The 23,716-nt window shown below is 36.6% G+C and overlaps 1 protein-coding gene across 1 annotated transcript; it reads right to left on the bottom strand.

Moving 5' to 3' along the window:
- Positions 1–456: 456 nt before the first annotated feature.
- On the bottom strand, positions 457–23,198 carry LOC140143726 (uncharacterized). The gene is given in 7 exon segments (XM_072165538.1): positions 457–726; positions 2,531–2,640; positions 3,655–3,686; positions 3,688–3,839; positions 4,795–5,187; positions 5,795–5,900; positions 22,882–23,198. Coding segments are annotated over 7 exon segments (1,380 nt in total).
- Positions 23,199–23,716: the final 518 nt, after the last annotated feature.

The following is a 23,716-nucleotide window of genomic DNA, read 5'->3' on the forward strand; positions in this document are numbered from 1 at the left end:
AATCTATCCTACATTTCCAATAAAGAAAGGCAATTTAAACATGTGATAGTTAAAAGGACACTCAGAGCCCGGGAGGGTAACTTGGTATTCTAGTCGGGTAACCATGCAAGTTACAAAAAAAACAAAAAAACTGAGACCTAATAATGGGCAGACATCCGGGCCAAAAAGGTGGCAGTCAGCAAGAGAAAGGTGTCTTTTGAAAAAGTAGGCCTATTACACAAACAACACTTTTGACCCTGACTGCTGCCCAAATGTCTAAGGATTCTTTGTAACTCGCATGGTTACTCAGCCATGTAGCAAAAATTTAAGATTGTTTCCAATTCTTGGGGATATCTACTATATAATACATGTCAGAATCACTGAATGCCCCTGTAATTACCTATTCAAATTGTAGAAACATGAAAAGGAGCCCAGTCATAGCTGCTTGTTCATCTGAGTTTTTCAGCTAACAGACAATCAATCAACAAGCTTCGAGACAATGTTTGTTAATGGTTGAATGGACTGGTTGTCCTCCAACTCCAAGATAACCCTTTCAACGAAAAGCGTCGTCTTAGCAACACACCCAGGGTTGCACATGTTAAATGAGTAAATTGCTGCTATGTAACAACTGAAGGCACCAATTAAGTCCTGACTTGTCGCAACCACCACCCCATCAGCAACTGTGTTGAACTCTGTTGATTCTGTCACCTGGCCACTGCAATGAATGACAGGGGAAGGCATTTCATCCTGGAAAAAAAGTGACAGACCTTTTTGATGAGATTTGAATTTGATTTAAAGAGAGTGTAAGACTATCGTAAGTGACATTTTTGTCAAAATTGAGGTTTTTGCACTAAGTGAAAGAGGAGGCCATTATACACAATTTAGTATGTATGTTTGAAGTGAACGTTTTACTCAATTTTGAAGTAATTGACATGAAGTAATTCACATGCTTGGGCCTAAAATACATCATAAGTGAAGTTTTTCACCTTTTGGTCATTGCTCTTGGTGCAAGATCATCGTAAGTATCTCTTGCAACAAAACAGGGCTCAAAATAAGCAGGGGCAGGGGGCAATTTTATTGCCTCTGTTACCAGTTTGTAAACATACCTATAGACCAGGGGCAATAAAATGTAAAAAATGCTCTAAGTTGCCCCTGGTTCATAAATCCTTATTTTGAGCCCTGCGCCGAAAATATTTCAATACCGTTGATGCAAGACCATCATAAGTGCAAAAGTTTGTTTTCTTATTTTCTTCCTAGCTTTTTAATTTTTCAAACTGAAATTTGTTTAAAATAGTAAAGAATATGTCCATGTTTTATTTTGTATTGGATTTGTTTACATGGAATAAGATTAATAATCGGAAGGGTCGTGGCGAAAAGTTAGAGTTGGACTCGGTGCAAGAAGTTGGATCATTGTCCAGGGTTCGAATCCTGTTCACGTCAAGTTCCTTGTGCCCTTGAGCAAGACACTTCACTCTTACGTGCTTGAATCGACCCCAGTTAAGAAAATGGGTACCGGCATTCTTTAATGCTGGGAAAGTAACAGACTCGCTGTGATGGAGGTGTGGTGATCCCTTTGTATTACAACAATGGAGTCTAACATAATTATAGATAATATCATTCTTATCCTGTTTGCAAAGTTTGAATTTGATAGGTGGTTCATATTTTTCAAAAACAAGGAATTATCAAAAAGTAGGATTTCACCTAAAACGTGATGATGTTATCGTGATGTCATCAAAAATACAAAAATTCAAAGAACAGGGTTGGTTCATTGTATGGTATGAATGTTTAATGCCACAGGCCATCAGAAAAAGAGGTACACTCCAAAACAGTTAGGCAAGAGAGCCACCTTAATAATATATAAATTTTGATTAGAAAGTTTAAATACCTAAAACTATTTATTTTTCACATCAGTTATGAGATGATGTGTGCTGTAACATTTGTGTAAAAAAAACTTCTGTAAAATTGTTCCAAATGCACTTACAATGGTCTTGCCCTCAGCCCACGGATGATCTACCATCTAATAGAAATCAGGCAATAGCACTGTTTTAAATGGAACAGTGAGACCGCAGATATATTGTTCTATGCAAAATCAAATGGTTTGCCTCTTTCTATTTAGGTGGTAGATAATCAATAGTTTTATTTTAGATTATTATTATAGATACAAGGCCAATTCAAAATACAATATTTATTACCTTTTATTCAAATTCTTCAACAGTATCAAGTGCTATTTGGTCATGTTGTTTATAATTTTTGCATATTCTATTCCCATACTGTAAAAAACCCGTCACGTTAAACTAGTGTTATCTGCCTTGGGATTTAGGGTTTGGGAATGTCTGAGGAAAGGGCAGCGCTACATGAGATCTTGTTGTCATAGACACTTTTATTAACAGTCTGGACCCCTAAATTGTGGATTTAGTCTATCCAAGGGGTCCAAAATTAGCCCAAAATGCAATGTTTTCTTTTAAAATCACATCACTTTCAATGTTTCAGAAGTAATTGGACCCCAAGATTTAACAGGTAGCGCTAACCCTGGTCTGAGGGGTTCACTTACAGATTCTCCGCTCTCCTTAGGCTCCTTAAAGATGTTTCCAATCTTCTCCCTGAACATAGTTGGTATCATGACTATGGCGGCTCTTGTTACAGCAAAAAAAAAAAGGGAAGCTTCATTTTGAATGTCAAGCAATTCAATTTATCCATTATGTGAAAAATAGGAATTAAAGCTGCTCTGCTCTATCAAAGGGAGCTATTTCTTCTACATTTATACACAAGTATTTGTAGATTTTCCACTTCATATTCATTCCACAAAGAAACTTGAATATCACCGTTGAATACATTTCTGTAATAAACATGACAATGTCACAAAATTCCAAAGAGGAAAAAAAAAGAAAGAGAAATCAAAATAGATGATGCGGTGAAATTCATAGATGGATGCCAAAAGTAATCATCTGTATGGTTGGAACTTGGATGCCATGGCGATAGCTACTAGTCAGTGTCCTAATTAAGAAAATATAAGTGGTTGTCCGTGGTTGTAATTTTTGGTTGTCCGCAGAAGTTTCTGGTAGTCCATAAACTACAGAATCTGAAACACTCCTACAGGCTGTATCAAAATGTTTAGTACCCATCAATATCCGGAATAACATGATTGGGTTACATTTTCACACGTAACATTAGATGTACCTGGAATGGTATATTATAGCTCTGTAGCTACATCATATTATACTCAAATGATGTTGTATTTTGTATCCACTATTGCAACTAGTTGTAACAGCAGCCCAATCAAATAACTCGTCAAACTGATGAGTTCTAAACATTTTGATACAGCCTGTACTTATGACTCATATTCATAAAGTGTACTAAGTGTAGTAAATTTATGAACAATTACCCTTAAATATTCAACAATTTACTGGCTTTGTCAAGTTTAAGCAAGCCAAACTGGCGGAAAAAGTGACTTCGGCTGTAGATCCTTGGAAGGATCCTTGCGGACAACCATAATTTCAACACTGCTACCGGTACTAGTATTTGGCTGCATTATGGTGACCAGTGCTAAATTTTTAAGTACGCTATGTGAAATTACACTCATTACGAGTAGTATACATAAAAGGCCAGTTTCAAGAGACGTCAGCCGACAAAATCTGATCATTAATGATATGTTGAATGAGATTGTCATTCGCATACCTTGATATTCCTTCTGGTCCCTCTGTATCGGAAAGAGTCTTAAAGTACTTAGAAGTACTTTTTGCCTTCAAACTTCTGCCATATTTCACAATCGCCATACCAAACTTCTTGAAGCCATTCTCCAATTTGTCCTGGTAGCTCTGGCCCTCTGACGTACCAATGAGACAGTCCATTTCAGCCATCAGCTAAAAAGATAAGCAAGCCAAATTGTATCAAAGTTTAACTTTTATCTGCGTGTGGAACAACTGATAATTGTGTATTGCCTAAGTTATGCGAGACTGTTAACACACTACCGAGTCTAAAAACAATACCTTTATTTTCATCCTTAATATTTTACATCTTATATCAAGCAGTTAATGTAAAAGACTGCAGAAGTAAGCCATTTTGTCCCCTTTTACCTGCCACATCTATGAACATCAACATGGATTTAATATTATGCACAGTTCTATTTACTGTGTGTCATTCAAAATATGTAGCATTTATCATTTAACAGTTGTCATGCCACATTTAAAATAGAACGATTATGATAATTTGAAAGCAGTATTAAACTTGATTTCAGTTTTCTTGGTTATTTAAATGTGTGTGTGCAGATTCAGCTTATTCTTGGTGATCTCATATTAGCGGCCTGCTGCAGATCTTTGAATAAATGTATGAAATCACTGAAACCCTGATGATATCTTAATGTCTTTGGCTTTTAGTATAGGCCGATGTTAAAGCACTGTGGTGAATCGTGAAGGCCTCTATTTTTTTTTTTTATAAATATTTTGCAAGCATTGTAAATATATTAATCAAGCTTATCAAAGTATGAGGATACAGTTAACTATTTTTTGAAACACTTATGACCAACTTTGAGCCAAACCTGTTGTGGTCATAATGTATGTGACTCTACCCAAAGATCATGAATCCAAGTCCCATGGAAATACATCAATATACAATGTACCGGCATGTGGATACAGTGATCAATCTTTAACCAAGATTACAGCTGATATAAACTACATGATATGTACAGAATGAGTGATCACATCTTTCTGAACAAAGTTCGAGCGAGACAAAAATAATCACCTCCAAATTAAGGCTCCCACTTCAATCAATTGCTTCCAGAAAGATCTAGTGCAGTTCTAATTTCTAACATCAACCTACCTGTGATTCGTCGAATAGCCACGGGTAAGTATCCTTGATGTCCTGTATTGTTGCATTTTGTTCAACTATCATCTTCCTGCGCGAATACAATGTCATATCCATCCCCGTTATGACACGCTGAATGTCGGGATACTTCTTTTTCTTTTCTTCTTGCATTAGCTTCACGTGCCTCTCAATGCTGGCGTTGTCTTCAGATTTTGGCATTGAAGGTAGGTAATTTAATACTCCCCACACAGGTGGTGCAGTGCGTGACGAACTTGATTTAAGTTGATCTTGCTTGGTGGAGTTACTTCTTTTCTGTCGCCAAACAAAGTTCATGCCTGTCAGATCTGTCTTCTTCATTGAATCTCGCTTATTTTGGAAATAGTAGGTAAGCTTCTTCTTGTACGAGTCCTGCAATTACAAAAGCAAATACTTATTAGAGAACGGAACTTCATTGGATTTAAACTGACAGTCAAAATTTTTCTGGTGCATGAGCCATGTGTATAAAGTTGCACTCCGCGTACTGCGTCTTGCAGTGTGCGATATGCATTTGATGAGGTAACGTGCACATCGCCTGATCCATTTTTTCACTGGGAAAATTGTTTTCATGTTTACCATCATTTTAAAGTCATTTAATGTATTGAAAATTCACTGTAAGACATTTTGCTATATTTTTCTATTGAGTATGAATTAGGTTAATAAATTTGCATTCAATTTTACTGGTAAAATTAAACAAACCAATGCACTTGCACTGAATTTTGATGCTTGTCCAATGCACTCGGGCATTGGATGCACCAAATCCCAGTCTTGGCGTCCACTGGACTTATCCAATTTCACTCACAAAAGTAAATGCGCATTTCTTAACCTATAATCATTTGCTGCATGAATTTGAGCCCTGGAAATCGGTGGGCTACTGAGCTGGGTTTCCACCACAATTTGACAGAAAATGGGCTGCGATCTGACAAGTTTTTCTGTGGTACGGTGCGAGGAAGTTGGCTGGGAATTGCTCTATACCTACCTTGTGGCTGCCAAAATTTACACTATTTAAGTTGTAGTTGAGGCTTTGGTATCTCTTGAAGAGTTGGTCTATCAGGAGGGCATATTCAGCAGGCTTTGGGTACACGCTACAAAAAGAAAAATATGAAATACTCAGAGAGGTTGCAGTGCAGGGTGCAGTTTTGGTGCTGCACTAAAAAAAAAATTAAAATAGTTTGGATGCAATACAAAATAAACACTAGTGAACCAATTGAAGGTAGGAGCAATATAGTGCTAACCCACCCATATTTTTGACCACCTTTGTCTGGTTTTGAAATAGTGCATTTAAAACATATATTATCGATACAACTGTTTAAGTGATTTTGGTCAGAATATCTCTGGTTCATTGTAATTATCATCATATTGTATTATTTTCAGCCAAATCAATATGCAGCTAATTTGCTAAGATCATCTGTAAGAACACTCCTAATAAAGTTTATTGTATCTATACAATAAACAAATTTACCCCCTGTGAAATAGACTAACCCTGGTCCAAGCTTGTGCTTGGACAAATCAATATGATTGATTTATTGATTGGTTGCATAGTAATGGCTTTATGCAAGAGCCAATGGGTTTAGTGACTATTGTTTGAAGTAGCCAATGGGAAGTGGTCAATAGCCTTGTGATACTGCCAGTTGGTCAGGGATTAGGCACATTTGCTATCTGTCATGGAAAGGAGTAGGTTTGGTCTCCAATGTGAAGAAAATTTTCTAACACAGAATTATTTCCATGGAAGGGAAAACTTATTCTTTTCAAGGAAATAGTATTTGCTTTTATAATGATATAATCAGAGGTGGTTAGAAATAGCTATAAATTATTCTGAACGAAGGAAGCATAATCGCAAAATATGTCAGCAACTAGTATCTAGAAACACTGATGATAGGAATATGGCAGCCATCATGGGAACACAAAATATTTAGCACCTTGATGGATTTTTGAAATTTAGGGGTGCAGAATTTTGAACCGATCGGGAAAGCAAGACATCGCTGCAGCAATCAAGGCTGTTAATTACCGAATGCTGAATCTTTCAGCAGAAATGGAATTATATGGAGGTGTAAATGAAACCCCAGTCGAGCATCCATGCAGCAGCTAGCAGCGAGTCACAGCAATGAGTGGGATCGATTTGTTGATCACTGTCGGATGATGGCGAAATCTGCGTGTTGGGATCAAGTATTGCAATTTGGGAAGGCCAGCTGGGCAAACACCGGTTACAACTGTGATTATGTACATGGATACTTGCTTGGACATGGACGTCAAAGCGGGTGAGCAAATTTTAAGTAAAGTTAAAATTAATTATAAACATGGACTCTATCGAGTTCTGAAACTCCACTACTTGCGAAGTTGCTGGAGTAAATAGGCTCTACTCTTGATCAATTTCAAATTCATGAGTGATTAATTTAGTTGCGGTCATGTGATCATAACATCTTTTTACTTTGTGTACGAGAGATAAAAATTATCATGAATGGAAAAAATAAATAAATAAATAAAAATAAACAAATAAATAAAATAAAATTGGACGATAAGTATCCTGTATAATTCGGACGGTTTAGGTAGGGAAATTGGTTGGGTAAACGAACTGGCTAGGGAGGGGCCTTGGAAAACATGGGCGTGGCAAAAATAAAAAAGGTGCAGGTGCCACCGCTGATGCGATAATTGTTTTGTCAGAATTCAGGAATAATTAATTAGTTGCTCATGTGATCCACTGGATCAAAAAATTGAATGAGATCTCAAATAAAATAATGGACAAATTATTGGGGGCATGAATAAGTCATGGTGTGTGTCAGGTAGGGAGAATTGGTCAGACAATCAACCCGGGATGGGCTCATGTCAGTGAGTCGGTGAGTCGGATAACGTACAAATAAATATTGGGCAAATTATTTGTGCCATGAATAATTCATACTGTCAGGTAGAAAGAATATATCAGACATTGAAGTACTTGACTAGGTAAGAAGTGAGGGCACCCAGACCATATATAGTAAATAAAAATTTTATATTGGTTTGGTAATCAAACATTTTGGCTAGGGTGAGGTTTGTGCCTTCAATAAAAGGGGTGCCTTGGAGCCAGGGTTTTGGAGAACTGAGCAAGGAAAAATTTAAAAGGGGTGCCACGGCCACATTACCAGATTAGTTAATGCACCGTATTTAAAATCTATGGTGAATGTATAGGTAATTATATGCATTTATAAGATTGACAGGGTGCATGCGATCATATAAATATCCTTTTTCAAGGGGAGAAATATTTTTCCTTTGTTGAATGAATTCAAAATAAATTTGCAGAGCGATCACCCAACAGGGCAAAAAGAGGTCAGAGGTAGAGGGTCGGTGGTTCATGAAATTTGGGGGTGACCACGGAAACTGGACAAAAAGCGTCATGGTAAATCCGGGTTCATCAGGGTTCAAACTGGTAGGGCCTATAGATTTTGTAGGTTCATGAAATTTGGTTAGGGTTAGTTTTGGATTATTCGGGGTCAGATCGCCATAGGTTGTCGCAGGATCATGAAATAGATTATATTGGTAATCCAACTGTTGGATTTCAGTTGTGCAATACTGGATAACAATTGCATGGTATTTCATTTTATGACTTTTGAAGCTTGTGGTGCGTCACTCCTCCCTAATGATTATGTTCAGTCAGGGTGAAGCAGGATGAGCCTAATTTCTTTTCTCAGCATTCATGGTTCATAAGTTCAAGGTCATAATGTAGGTTAGAAGGTACAGATTGTTGGAAAATATGGGATTGGAATTTGAGGTAATTGGAGAGCAAATAAGATATAAGGCTCAAGGAGTTTGCATGGAACTTGGGGAAATAGAGGGCAGTCAAAGTCATAATTTCTTGGGTCAGGCTTATCAGGGTCACCTGAAGACATTGTATAAAGGTCAGATGGTCATGCAACTCGATAAAAGGGGTTCCAGCAGATTCAGGCAATAATAGTATCAGGTGTTTACGGAGCTTGGTAAAAAGAGGCACGTAGCATAGGAGGTTGAAAATGTTCAAGATGTTGGCTTTACTCATGGTCATCCGGAGTCCAGTACGTAAGACAGGGGAAATGGGGAAAGCGACAGGATTTGGGTAGTAACATCAAGTGAAGTAGTCATTTGGGGGATCAATGGGAGGTCATTCAATGTTGGTATTCATGAGGCTTGGAGAATGATCCCATTGAAACTTAACAATTCACCGGGAATTCACAAGATTTCGGAAGTTGGAAGCATATCAGCATTTCATCAGGAAATTCCTGTCCCTCTCGTTAGTAGGATAAGGAATTTTGTGTAGCAACAGCGAAATGAAATAGGAATTTTGCATAGCGGTAAGGTTGACCGGCAAGTTGCTTCCCAGTTTCTGTTTTCTTTTTCTGATTTATTTCAGGTTGAATCAACATATTGATGCTCGCAGTTAATAATAGAGGCTATGTGACATGGACGATATAAAGAATGATATAATACGTTCTGGACATTATTTGGACCATTTATACCACATCTAATGATATATCCGAAGCAAGATTCTGGCAGGACAAGACGAAGTGGGACGGGAACACTTTCAGTGTACAATGCAGACATTATGTATTTTAAGGGCACGTCTATTGCAAAAACAAGTTCATCTCTATTCGAGGAGAATAATTATTAAATTACAAGTTGACACTTGTTGCAACTTTTTATGCATGTTTCTCCTGAAAAAGAGAAATTGTGTGGGTGAAGTTAAATGCGTGTTCGTCCCCCGTTTGAAGCGAAATTAATTTTCAAGGTAGCCGGCTGACGACGTAAGTAAATGAAGCGGACACTATATCATGCTCTCATTTAATACTTGTGTAACACAATCAAAATCACTTTGACAAGTTTGACATTAGCAACATGGTTGCTGCAACAATGAGTTGTACTAATATTTACCATAACAATGCTGCATAATAATATGCAGACTATTTTGTTCTCATTTCGGAAAAAAAGCCTCACACAGTATTGTTACTATGCGTTTGCTTTGTAATATTTCATCCAACTGAAACTATAATAACTATAGCATTGCAATATTGCACAGGGAAATCAGGTACACGAGTTTGTGGACTTAACACGATTTATATGCTAGGTTTTGTCTGTGAACAACAGTATACATTATGTGCATTGAGAATGTTTATAGTCCCTTTTGGCAAAGCAGGCACAGTCATTTCATGACGTCAACCTCTTTCTAGGTCTAATCTGTCTCGTTCGAATGAACTCATCACTTAAGTTGGGGTTTTTTTTGCAGAATATAAATTTTAAGTCTTATTTTCATTCTCAAAATATTAGCTTGCCAATGATATGATGTTGTCTGAGCAATATATATGACCATTGAATGCCATTAATTATATCGTTACAATGGCCGATAATCTCATTCTCTGGGAACAAATGATAGATAATATATAGATACTGGTACATGCAAAATGCATTGGCTTGGCAGCCAAAGCAAAGTTGCCATATTGTGTGTAATTATTGAGTTAGGCACATCGCAGGTAGCCTAACTCGCTAGTATGTTCATGTCATTTCTATCGCTTATTATATGACTATTATACATTGAGTGCTCTACGAGCTTCTACGCCTTACAACGATCACTGTTATGGAGTCAATTTACTTTACTTCATTTCCTGAGCAGTAGTACTGGGCATAGATACTGGTATGCAAAATGGGTTGGCTTGGCACGAAGTTGGCAGCCAAAGCAAAGTTGCCATATTGGTTTTAATTATTGAGTTAGGCACTGCAAGTAGCAATCTCGCTAGTATGTTCTTGCCGTTTCTATCGTTTATTATATACATTGAGCACGCCCTTACAACGATCACTGTGTTATGGAGTTAATTTACTTCACTGCACTTCCTGGGCAGTAGTAGTACTGGGCACATTTGGAAATATTTGCCCAGCTAATTAATTAGTGAATAAAAATATATCCATTTGAGTGCCTTCTGCGAATTGACGCGAAAACAGCATTTTGCTTGTTATGTCATCAGGAGTGGATCGCACTGGCTCAGGTCGGGCGTCAGTGGAAGCTTAGGATAAGCTGTTGCGCAAGCCTTTAAGTCACCAGCATGTATCAATGTTCAAGGGTGGGAAATTGCATGGGTGTTGTTTCATAATAGGAGGAATTCAATCACCAGGGTGCCATGGGGTAGTAAGCCAGGGGTCATCCTACGTTCTCAATTTTTCTCCCAAAATACTATTAAATAGAGGAGTTTTCGAGTTTTCGTAGCCGCTGCTACCAAGATTGTTTTTCTTAGGCCCAAGGCCTTAATAAGTAAGCCTATGTACAAGTATAGTACATGTTGTACATAGGGGGAGGATAAACTCGGTGCACAAACAAAAATAGGCACAGGTTTGGCTATTATTCGGCAATATATATACTGTGTGCAGCTTGTACCTCTTCCTTATACACAAAAGGTGTCTTGTTTAAAGGTGTCTTGTAAAATTTGAGATACATTAAATCTCAAATATCCTTGTGTTTGTCAATGACATCAAGGGTGCACATTTTCAAGTGATTTCTGTAAGGGTTTTTAAAGGTGTTAATAAGACTGGGGAATTAAGCTGTCAAAAGGATAGCTAGGGTTCATAAATCACAATTGAAAAAAAAAAAAAAAAGGGGGGTTGGGCAAATTTCTGTGCCATAAATTTGTTTGGCAATAAAAAAGGGACAGGGCCACAAATTTTATCTTGAATCCAATTATATGAAAATAATTGGATCACCATAAGTCATTGCATAAGTGTTTACAAATAGTAATAATTAAGTAACTAATAAATTGGAGAAATAGTGCATGAGAAGTTGAGCGAAATATGTCAAATATCAGATTACTTTCCTGAATGTTTCCGGCTTCAGGAAAGTAGGATTAATGTATATGCACTTTTCTAAGGAATTTATATTAAAGGATTGACTCAATAAATGTATGTGAACTTCTCTTGAGAAATTTTCTCTTGGAAAGTTAAGCCAAGTTTGATGTATTGGAACGGTACCCTTTGGGTCCGTATTTTATTGGATGTTAAATCCAAGTCTGGTTTACAAATAAATGGAGATACTCCTGAAAAAAAAAAAAAAAAAAACTTTTGAGTAAAATGTGCCTTATTTCATTTGGGGGTAATAAAGTTTATTGTATCTATACAATAAACAAATTTACCCCTGTGAAATAGACTAACCCTGGTCCAAGCTTGTGCTTGGACAAATCAATATGATTGATTTATTGATTGGTTGCATAGTAATGGCTTTATGCAAGAGCCAATGGGTTTAGTGACTATTGTTTGAAGTAGCCAATGGGAAGTGGTCAATAGCCTTGTGATACTGCCAGTTGGTCAGGGATTAGGCACATTTGCTATCTGTCATGGAAAGGAGTAGGTTTGGTCTCCAATGTGAAGAAAATTTTCCCACCCACCACACCCAAAAAATTAGGTCATATCCCAGTATTCAATACCTTTGTGGACAGTTACTTAGGAGCAGTAGTTGGCTAAGAAGGCTTCCATATCGTACGGGACATAGAGGTACATAGACCTAAGGGGTATTGCAGTCTGCATTTTAATGGTAGCTACTGGGCATGGGCAAATTACCAGGAAGAGGGCGGTAGCTGACCAAGGGAGAGGATTCAAGAAGGGCACATTTTAACTTCTCTTGGAGAGGTTAGGCGCATTTGGGTATACAGATCTAGGCGTTCAGGAAATCACTTTAAAAAGGGCTCTGTAGCTAGCCGGTTAATACATTGCTGTTAACTTCTTTTTAAGAAGTTGGGCCACACTTGCCGAGTGTGGAAAGGGCTCGAGAATACCCTGGAGGGCCCTGTATCTTACAAGAATTAATTTGGGTTAACTTCTCTGCAAGAAGAAGAGTTGGGCCACACTTGTGGGTGTGTGCAAAAGGGCCAAGGAAATTCCCTGGAGGGCCCCGTATCTTACGAGGAATTAATTTGGGTTAACTTCTGCAAAAGAGAAGTTGGGCTACACTTGCATGTGGGCAAAAGGGCCAAGGAAATTCCCGGGAGGGCCCCGTATCTTACGAGGAATTTGTGTTAACTTCTTTGCGACACAAGAAGTGGGGCCACACTTGTGTGTGTGCAAAAGGTCTCGGGGTAATACCCTGGAGGGCCCCATATTCATTCATTAAGTTGGGCTACACTTGCATGTGGGCAAAATGGCCAAGAAATTCCCGGAGGGCCCGTATCTTCTGAGGAATTTGTGTTAACTTCTTTGCGACACAAGAAGTCGGGCCACACTTATGTGTGCAAAAGGGCTCGGGTAAATACCCTGGAGGGCCCCATATTCATTCATTAATTCATTTTCATTCATTCATTTCTTTCATGCATTTATGTATTGTACAAGGAATTAACTCATATGCAACTCATTCATTTTCATTCATTCATTCATTTCTTCATTGCATTCATTTATGTAACTTTCAAGGAATTAAATTTGGTTAACTTCTCTATGATAAGAGAAGATTGGGCCACACTTGTGTGTGTGCAAAAGGGCCCGGGGAAATTCCCTGGAGGGCCCGTATCTTATACAAGGAATTAAGTTGGGTTAACTTCTCTGTGAGAAGTTGGGCCACACTTGTTCGGAGAGGCTCCGTGCTTTACGGATAAGTAATGTAGGCAACATGGGCTCGGAAAATTACCGGGAGGGCCCCAGTATCTTACGGGTGAGTAATTTAGGAATTGGCTCAGGAAATTCCTGGGAGGGTCCCGTATCTTACGGGTGAGCGGACACTGTGTGTAGATGGGAACAGACTCTGTATTTACGGGAAAGTAAGATTATCCAGGTCAAAAATTGTGGCGGTAAAAAGGGACAGGGCCACAAATTTTATCTTGAATCCAATTATATGAAAATAATTGGATCACCATAGGTAATTGCATAAGTGTTTACAAATAGTAATAATTCGTAACTAATAAATTGGAGAAATAGTGCATGAGAAGTTGAACGAAATATGTCAAATATCCAGATTACTTTCCTGAATGTTTCCGGCTTCAGGAAAGTAGGATTAATGTATATGCACTTTTCTAAGGAATTTATATTAAAGGATTGACTCAATAAATGTATGTGAACTTCTCTTGAGAAATTTTCTCTGGAAAGTGTAAGTCAAGTTTGATGTATTGGAACCGTACCCTTTGGGTCCGTATTTTATTGGATGTTAAATCCAAGTCTGGTTTACAAATAAATGGAGATACTCCTGACGGATATGCCAGCAAAAACTTTTGAGTAAAATGTGCCTTATTTCATTTGGGGGTAAATGAGTGAATGTCTCAGGTCATCTGGGATCACTGAATTCATATTCCTTGGACCAAGTACCGGTACTACAAGATTTGGCATTTTGAGAAAGAAATATGTATGTCAGCTAGCTAGTGTTTCCAGAAGCTCAAAATTGTAATGTGCAAGACCATGGGGCAAGATGGTACACTGTAAAAAAAAAATTAAACAAGTTGTTTAAAATTTTAAACAACCACAAGTTACCAGGTGAATCGCTCAACTCTTGTTTAAAAATTAAACAACTCAAAGTTGTTTAATTATTAAACAGTTTGTTGTTTAAAATGTTGACCAAGATTTAAACAACTGTTGTTTAGTGGTATAATTAAACAACTTAGTTGTGTAAGCCTAGATTAAACAACATTGTTTAAATTTTGAGCAACTGTTGTTTATTTACTGCTTTCCTGCACAGCGGGTTGTTGAAAACAAATTCCTCAAAATTTAAACAAGTGTTGTTTAATTTTTAGCACAACATTGTTTAAATTCATATTAAACACAACTCATTTAATAATCAGAAGAGTTCATAATGCATGTAATTTTTGCCAACAAAATTTATTTGAACATTTTTTCATCTTTCACAATTTATTTAAACATTTTTTCATAATTCTTATCATTATAATAAATTATAACATTAGAACAATAATCAATGCCATATAGAGCACTGAGCACCACACCAGTGTTGGAAATAGCTGGTATCGCGTAGCAAAATGCTACACAATTTTGGAGGAGTTGAGTTGCATTTTTATGCCATAGACTTAAACACTGAAGTATGTGAATGTACCAAGAGAAAAGCAATGAAAGCAAATTTTGCTATGCATAAAAAAAATGCTTAATTCCAACACTGCACCACACACATTTCCATTTGGAAAGTTCATAGACCTCTGCCAGTGGCGTAACAGAGGTTGGTTGCTGAGGGGGGGGCAGCCCAAATTTTCCTGGTGAGCATAATTTCTTCCCGGTAAACATCCAACCAAAAAGGTTGACCCAAACAACTTTTTCAATGGTTAGAAAAAGTGACAAGCAAAAAAAAAAATATAATAATAAAATTTTCCTTAATTTTTCCCTTTCCTGCCATCCTTTCCCCCTTTTACTTTGTTTCCTTCCCTTTCGCTCTTTCCCTTCCTCTCATTTTTCCCAGTGGAGTAAGTTGGATTTCTCGATCAACACCTTCAGGGGGCACTGTCCCCCCCCCCTCCACCGATGTTACGCCACTGCCCCTACTATACTACACTGCATTGTCAAAGAGGAATTGCATTGACATCGGTATTCACAATAAAACATTTTGACACCAGTCTAAAACCTCTGTTGGTGCTTTGTTTGAGTTAAATCTCATATTCATTAAGCATATAATACAATATATTAGAACAATAAGCAGAAAGTCATTTCAATGATAACAGTTGGAATACATCCATTGCATACTGAGCACCAACTAATGTTTTTCATAATAGGTCAAAGCAACTAACACTGAGAAATTTTAGCTTGGTGTTCAAATGTTTTACTAACCATGCTAACAAAAATGCACTCCCCAATTTTGCCTTATGAGAGCTGCACTGAGCACCACAAATCTCAAATTGGAAAGTTCATTGACCCCTACTACTACCACAGCTACATTGTGCAATGAGGAATTGACATTGCTATTTAAGGAGGTGGTATTGGAGGCATTTTCTAGAAATTAGGAACTGCTTTGAGCATGTTTTAAACAGATTAATTGAGTAGGGTAAAGTACACTGATCAATATGCCTTTTGTTTGAAGCAAATCGGACATACGGTTTCCATAATACATCAAATTATATTTTCTTTGTATTGTATTGTTTTTATCAATAATCAATATAGTTAATGAGCTAAAAGGACTGTAAAGGCTCATTAATATGTAATTTTGCCAATATTTTGCTAAAAATCAATGCATAAATATTCATGGTACTTTTATTTTGCATACTTTTGCCTTGAAACTTGGTCAGTGTTTCTAATATGTTCTAATGTATTATATAGTGAAGCCGCCCTAATTTGCATATTTAATGAGCTAATGTGCATAAATGCTGATTAATTATGCAAATTAGGGCGGCTAGCTCATTAATTATGCATAAATTATCTGGAAGTCATTAGGAACACTTTGACCAAGTTTGAAACCAATATTCTATTAAATAAAAATGTTATGAACAAATGCATTGAATTTGAGCAAAATATTGGCAAAAATTACATATTAATGATCGCTTTCAAGTCATATTAGCTCATTAACTGTATTGATTATCGATAAAAACAATACAATACAAAGAAATTTAAAATGTATGTATTATGAAAACCGTATGTCCGATTAGCTTCAAACAAAGGCATATTTGTCAGTGTTCTCTGCCCTACTCAATTAATATGTTTAAAACATGAATAGAGCACTTCCAAAATGCCTCCAATACCACCTTAACAATAAAACATTTTAACACCAAACTGAAACCTCTGTTGGTGCTTTGTTTGTGTTCAAATCTCATATTCATTAAACATATAGTACAATATTAGAATAATCAGAATGTCATTTCAATGATAAAATTGTGAATACATCCATTGCATACTAATGTTTTTCATTATAGATGTCAGCTCAATAGCAACTAACATTGGAATTTAAGCTTGATGATCAAATGTTTTACTAGCAAAATGCACTCTCCCCAATTTTGCCATAGAGCACTGAGCACCACACAAATCTCCAATTGGAAAGTTCATTGATCTCTACTACAACACTGTGCATTGTCAATGAGGAATTGACATTAACAATAAAACATTTTGACACCAAACTGAAACCTCTGTTGGTGCTTTGTTTGTGTTCAAATCTCATATTCATTAAACATATAGTACAATATTAGAATAATCAGAATGTCATTTCAATGATAAAAGTTGTGAATACATCCATTGCATACTAATGTTTTTCATTATAGATGTCAGCTCAATAGCAGCTAACATTGGAATTTAAGCTTGATGATCAAATGTTTTACTAGCAAAAATGCACTCTCTCCAATTTTGCCATAGAGCACTGAGCACCACACAAATCTCCAATTGGAAAGTTCATTGATCTCTACTACAACACTGTGCATTGTCAATGAGGAATTGACATTAACAATAAAACATTTTGACACCAAACTGAAACCTCTGTTGGTGCTTTGTTTGTGTTCAAATCTCATATTCATTAAACATATAGTACAATATTAGTATAATCAGAATGTCATTTCAATGATAAAAGTTGTGAATACATCCATTGCATACTGAGCACCAACTAATGTTTTTCATTATAGATGTCAGGTCAATAGCAACTAACATTGGAATTTCAGCTTGATGATCAAATGTTTTACTAGCAAAAATGCACTCTCCCCAATTTTGCCATAGAGCACTGAGCACCACACAAATCTCCAATTGGAAAGTTCATTGATCTCTACTACAACACTGTGCATTGTCAATGAGGAATTGACATTAACAATAAAACATTTTGACACCAAACTGAAACCTCTGTTGGTGCTTTGTTTGTGTTCAAATCTCATATTCATTAAACATATAGTACAATATTAGTATAATCAGAATGTCATTTCAATGATAAAAGTTGTGAATACATCCATTGCATACTGAGCACCAACTAATGTTTTTCATTATAGATGTCAGGTCAATAGCAACTAACATTGGAATTTCAGCTTGATGATCAAATGTTTTACTAGCAAAAATGCACTCTCCCCAATTTTGCCATAGAGCACTGAGCACCACACAAATCTCCAATTGGAAAGTTCATTGATCTCTACTACAACACTGTGCATTGTCAATGAGGAATTGACATTAACAATAAAACATTTTGACACCAAACTGAAACCTCTGTTGGTGCTTTGTTTGTGTTCAAATCTCATATTCATTAAACATATAGTACAATATTAGAATAATCAGAATGTCATTTCAATGATAGAAGTTGTGAATACATCCATTGCATACTGAGCACCAACTAATGTTTTTCATTATAGATGTCAGGTCAATAGCAACTAACATTGGAATTTCAGCTTGATGATCAAATGTTTTACTAGCAAAATGCACTCTCCCCAATTTTGCCATAGAGCACTGAGCACCACACAAATCTCCAATTGGAAAGTTCATTGATCTCTACTACAACACTGTGCATTGTCAATGAGGAATTGACATTGCTATTAACATAAAATATTTTGACACCAAGCTGAAACCTGTTGGTGCTTTGTTTCTGTTCAAATCTCAAACATGTCTCAAGAAGAAGTTGGTGCAAATATCTAGTATTAACACTTGGTCTCACAGGATACACGACCAACAAACCCGGGGGGGGGCACTCAACTTAAATTTTGGTAGGGGTGTGCGGCGCGGAGCGCCGAACTTTGGGAACTAAGAACTGATTTTCGGGCAAAATAGGGCTTGAAGAACTGAAATTTGGGCCAAATTATAGGCTGTTGAGCTAAAAATTTCTAAATTTTTTCCAAATTTGAGCTTAAAGAGCTACAATTGTCAGAGTTTGAGGCTCAAAGAACTAGAGCAGATTCAAATGTGGGGCTTAAGGAACTGCCGGAGAGCCTGAAAAAGGGACCCTTGACCGCTGCACATACCCGTACCACCTTAACATGTGAGTGCCCCCCCCGGGCCAACAAACAAGCAACATTACCTCAACTTTAAACTTTATAGTGCTGCCTCACCTTGAAGTCTCGAAAATGAAATTATGTATTTACAAAGTTACAACTTTATAGGCATTGTGGTTCTTGAGTTATGACGTGATTTCTTAAGGTGTTACCGGTATGCGTTTCTACGAACCGGTAAATCGCAATCTCCTTAATGTTTCTAATGAACATTTGAATGAACACTTTTCCCTCATTCCTCTTCAAGTGATTTAAGATAGGTTCTAAATTCCCTTACAGAACTTGATTATGCATCACCAGGTAACTGATACACCACACTTTGCAAGAACTGCCAGGCAGCAAAGCATTGCTCTTGGTATACTACATCAAGGACATAATGCAACTTGAGTGCATAATCAATGGCTTTGGTCATAGTACTCCTTGCCGTTCCACAATGACAAAGGTTTGTAAAGGCTTTGTGCGCGATCCCCCTATGATCAGGATGAATGGTTGTGGCAGAGAGTTGATATTCTTGAGAGGGCACTCTATTCACGTGGTTTCTTTTCCAACGCTAAAAGATCACGAATTTTGGTGGTTTGCAAATAAAAAGTGTCCGCACTATCGATTGATTACGTAACTGTTATGAATAATTTATTAGGTTTTTCAATGCAATCGCCTCGACCCATTAATACATATTATCTGTATTATCAAAGTACTTGGAATAGCAATCCGGTGAGTTCACTGAACTACGCCCTAATACTGATGGCGTTTTAATGGCGCTTAATGGCGTAATCCTCTCCATACACAGATGAACAAATACAATAGATGAAGGTCAACACGTATGACCTCCTATGTGACATGTTATATGTGATGTACAAAAACCTGAATATCATAAAGATCAGTATTCGTTTGTGCATATGAACTGCACATTTACGTTGCTAGATATTACTCATTATATATAATGACAAATATTGGTATTATGACAATACGGTATATACATTGTATATAAAACGACTAATAGATCCTACTATCATGGCGTCAGGTCAATGTTCATCATACCCCGTATGTTTCTTAAAATTCATTCATATTTGAGACAAATTGCTGTGCCAATTTTATTGGTGCACAAGTAGATCCGTGTTTTTTTTAATTTTCATTTCCTTTTAATGAAAGAATTAAGGGTTTCCACTGCACGGTGGCCACAAGGGTGATACTAATTTTAATGCTATATTTTCAAAACGAATACGTGCTCTCGGTTGGCTCTATAGCGATTTCACAGAAAAGGTATTTCTAGTGCAATGCAGCGTCGGACTCTAGCTGAGAGCGTAGCCTAAGTCATTCGGACTCCAAAAGGGCTCTCCATACACAAATGAACAAACACAAAGGAGGGTAGTCGCCTCCGTGACCGGCTTGATCTCGATGGAGCGGAACCAAATTGGCTGCGGAGGAGACGGGTCATTTTTCCATGCAAATTTTTCAGTGTCAGCCGCCTGGTTGTGGTCTTGTTTTCCGGTCGATTTGGTTGATATAGTATTCCAAGTCTGTACCCTCCTAAAAATAAGAAAATTGAAAAAAATACAAATATTTTAAGATGAAGCAGGGCAAAGCATTGAAATATTGATAGCTATATGTACACAAGGTCATGCTGTCAAAACATTAATATGAAGCTATATTAAGGTGGTACTACACCCCTTGATAAATTTGTGACTATTTTTGCATTTTTCTCAAAAAATAATAACACACTGGTAACAAAAGTTATGTATATTATAGGGGCAAGGAATCCAGTTACTACACTGGAATTTCAGTGACTCAAGACAAGCCGTCGTTAGGCCAAGTAACAAAAATTACATGTATATCGTCCCAGCCCTCACCGATTTTTGGAGATTTTCAAATATTTTTGTTATTTTTCCCATTTGCTCCCTTACTTTATTAGTAAAAAATTAGGTCTTTTTGGGAAAAAAATCCATATCTTCAATATGAAAGGACAAAATTTTCAATTGACCATCGGCTTTTCCTCCCTGCTACATACACTTTAAGAATATGTCATTAGATTTATATAATTTACTTCGAGTACTGTTATATATCAAATTTTTATAATTTGTCATAAAATTTGTATTATATTGTGATTTTCAAAAAATGACAATTATTTGATATCAGAAAGACATGTTTCAGATTCAGAATGCAATTCGATAGGTCTGAGGTGCTCTCATGTCCCACAAAAAATACTGTCGAAACGCAATAAACATTCATTTTAGATCCCTTAAGATGAGCTTTCCCACTTTCAAATACATTCTCCAACATATTCTTGATATTCACACCTGTCAACAATGGTCAACTGCTGAAAATGCATGCTCAAGCATATGTGTCTCCTGAAACAGGTCAGCCAGTCTTCTTTGATGTGTTGTATAGTGAAAATCTTTGTGGGGGACCAATATTTGTTCAACTCATTTTTTTTTTTTCATTTCTTCCATTACACATCTTTGGTTTTCTTCACTATCGCATCAACTTTTACCAAATGGTATATTCTTACAGACAGACTGGTAACAACTATTCTATGTTAATTATATCATTAATATTATTTACATACATGCTTTGGGCTTGTGCACACAAAGTTTAGTCTAGTCTACCATAAAATAATTGCTTGTTGTTTGTTAGCTGTATACAGTTGCCACTGGACAGACACAATTAAGCATATTCATGATTCTATTAAATACCGTACGACCACTTAATTTCGCTTGCAATTTAATTTCACAAATTTTCACAAAGATAGCATTAATTTGCTCAATTAAGTTTGCTGTAAATTATGAGTGATTGACAGTAAGTTACATTAATAATAATAATAATAATACTTTAATTTTATATAGCGCATTACATGAAAAAGATCACAAAGCGCTGAACAATAATAATAATACTTAAATTTTATATAGCGCATTATATCAAAAAGATCACAAAGCGCTGAACAATATTAAAACAAAATATAAAAAAGTACAGATGAAATATAAAAACAAAATCAAAAATTACAGATAACATATAAGAATAAATTAGAATGAAAAACAAGATAATCACAAGATAATATAAGAAAAATACAAAAGACCAAGATGGGTATTATGCAATGAAGGAAGGAAAATGAGAGGAAGAAACATGAACATTGCAATAACCATTAGGTATTGCTAAACCTACTTTTTTTTTACAACATAAGTCCATCTAATATACTTAAGATTCTCTTGGCTTGTATATGATGAATAACAAGAATGGTGCCAATTAACATTAATGTTTGTGAGGTTTGATAAATCTGATTCAAGGAGATTGTAAACTTGGTCATGCTAAAGATTCAGCACAGAAATAAAAAGTTTCTATTGATTTCTAATTTTTTTTCAACATAAGTCCATCTAACATACTTAAGATTCTCTTGGCTTGTATAATGATGAATAACAAGAATGGTGCCAATTAACATTAATGTTTGTGAGGTTTGATAAATCTGATTCAAGGCGATTGTAAACTTGGTCATGCTAAAGATTCAGCGCAGAAATAAAAAGTTTCTATTGATTTCTTTTTAGCACTTCTTAGCATATCACTAGCATCTAGTTGATAATGTTGACAGATCGCACATTTGTTGAAATTGGTCCGCTTTGGTGGTAGAAGACTTATGGGAGGCTCGTCATTGGATGAGATATCCATGCTACAGGTTTGTCTATGGAGAGAAAGCTTAAGAGAATGGGAAAGAATCAAGTTAGCAACAAATATCTAAAAACTAAATTACAAAACACTTACCTCCATAATTTAATATATATTTCTAAACAATTTAAAACATGTTTAACTCAAATAATTACTTGAAACAAAATATGTTTTCCCTTTGTTGAGATGAGCTTGGCGCACATTTTTACACTTTTGTGGAATGTCCCATTTTAGTATGGTTTTTTTTACCAATATGCTCATCGTTATCCATGTTGCAGTGGATCATCCAGTTGAAAGAATTGACTCTGTGTAGGCTCTTGGCATAGCCCAACTACTTCACTTTCAAAGCAGTAAGGTCCTTGTTGATGAATACCTTGCTTTTGGTAGTGTAATTATCCTTTAGTTTCTTTCTATTCTACATCAATTTCTCTTTAGGTAGATGCAATAAAACCTTGCACAAAACTTGTCACGCACCTGTCTTATCAACTTTTCCCGCTCTATGGACAGCGGAAATATCTTAACAACTGAAACAGTCAACTTGACATCTTGAACCTTAGCACCCAATTCCAGTGATCCTCACTGATTCCCTTCTTGAATACTGTTCAAGATTATCATTATCATATATGGACAACAAAGCCAGGGATTGTAGTTTGTTTTACCTCCCTTACCACGATGTGCTGCATTTGGTACAGAATTCTGCTGCTGTGTGGCTAAATACTGGGCAGTTGCATCATGAACTATTTCCACAATGTTTGGAGGAGCACTGTCCTTTATCTCAGAATCACCTTGCATTTGGTTTATTTGCTCCTCTAAATCAGGCCTAAACTTTTTCACAATATCTTGTTTAACAGATGTTGAGGCCAGATCCACACGTTTACGATTTACACTTTCCGCCATCTTGACCAGGTGGTGAAATCAAGTTTCAATATCATGCTTCTGTGGTGGTAGACTGCAGAACTTGCTTTGAAAACAATATTAAAGCGATTGTGTTCGAATAATGGGCAGTGGTTTTTAGTTCCAGGTGACAGGTAACTTAACAAAGTCAGAAGGAATACCACGAGGCATTTCAGCGCCCCTCCCCACAAATTCACAAGCAGTTCTTACTAGTCGCAAACCTGCTGGTTTCTCACAGTTCCATACTTTGAACTCCTCCAAACTCTCCATACCGACTAAACCTGTCACATCCGCCACTTCATCTTCCCACGTGCTAAGTCTTACTTTCATTCTGTCGGCCAAACCGAGGAGGAAATGTTTCCCACAATAGAAATCATTTTTCCAACAGTTTCTATAGCTTCTCAGTGGCGTGGCGTGGGTCATCCCATGGGGGGGCACAAGCCGTTTTTCGCACTTTTCCTATGGGATTTTCTTAAATTTCAGATCAATTGGGGGTTATTTCTTTGACTTGTCCAGCAGAG

The sequence above is a fragment of the Amphiura filiformis genome, unplaced genomic scaffold (assembly GCF_039555335.1).
Source record: "Amphiura filiformis unplaced genomic scaffold, Afil_fr2py scaffold_26, whole genome shotgun sequence".
NCBI classification, from domain to species: Eukaryota; Metazoa; Echinodermata; class Ophiuroidea; order Amphilepidida; family Amphiuridae; genus Amphiura; species Amphiura filiformis.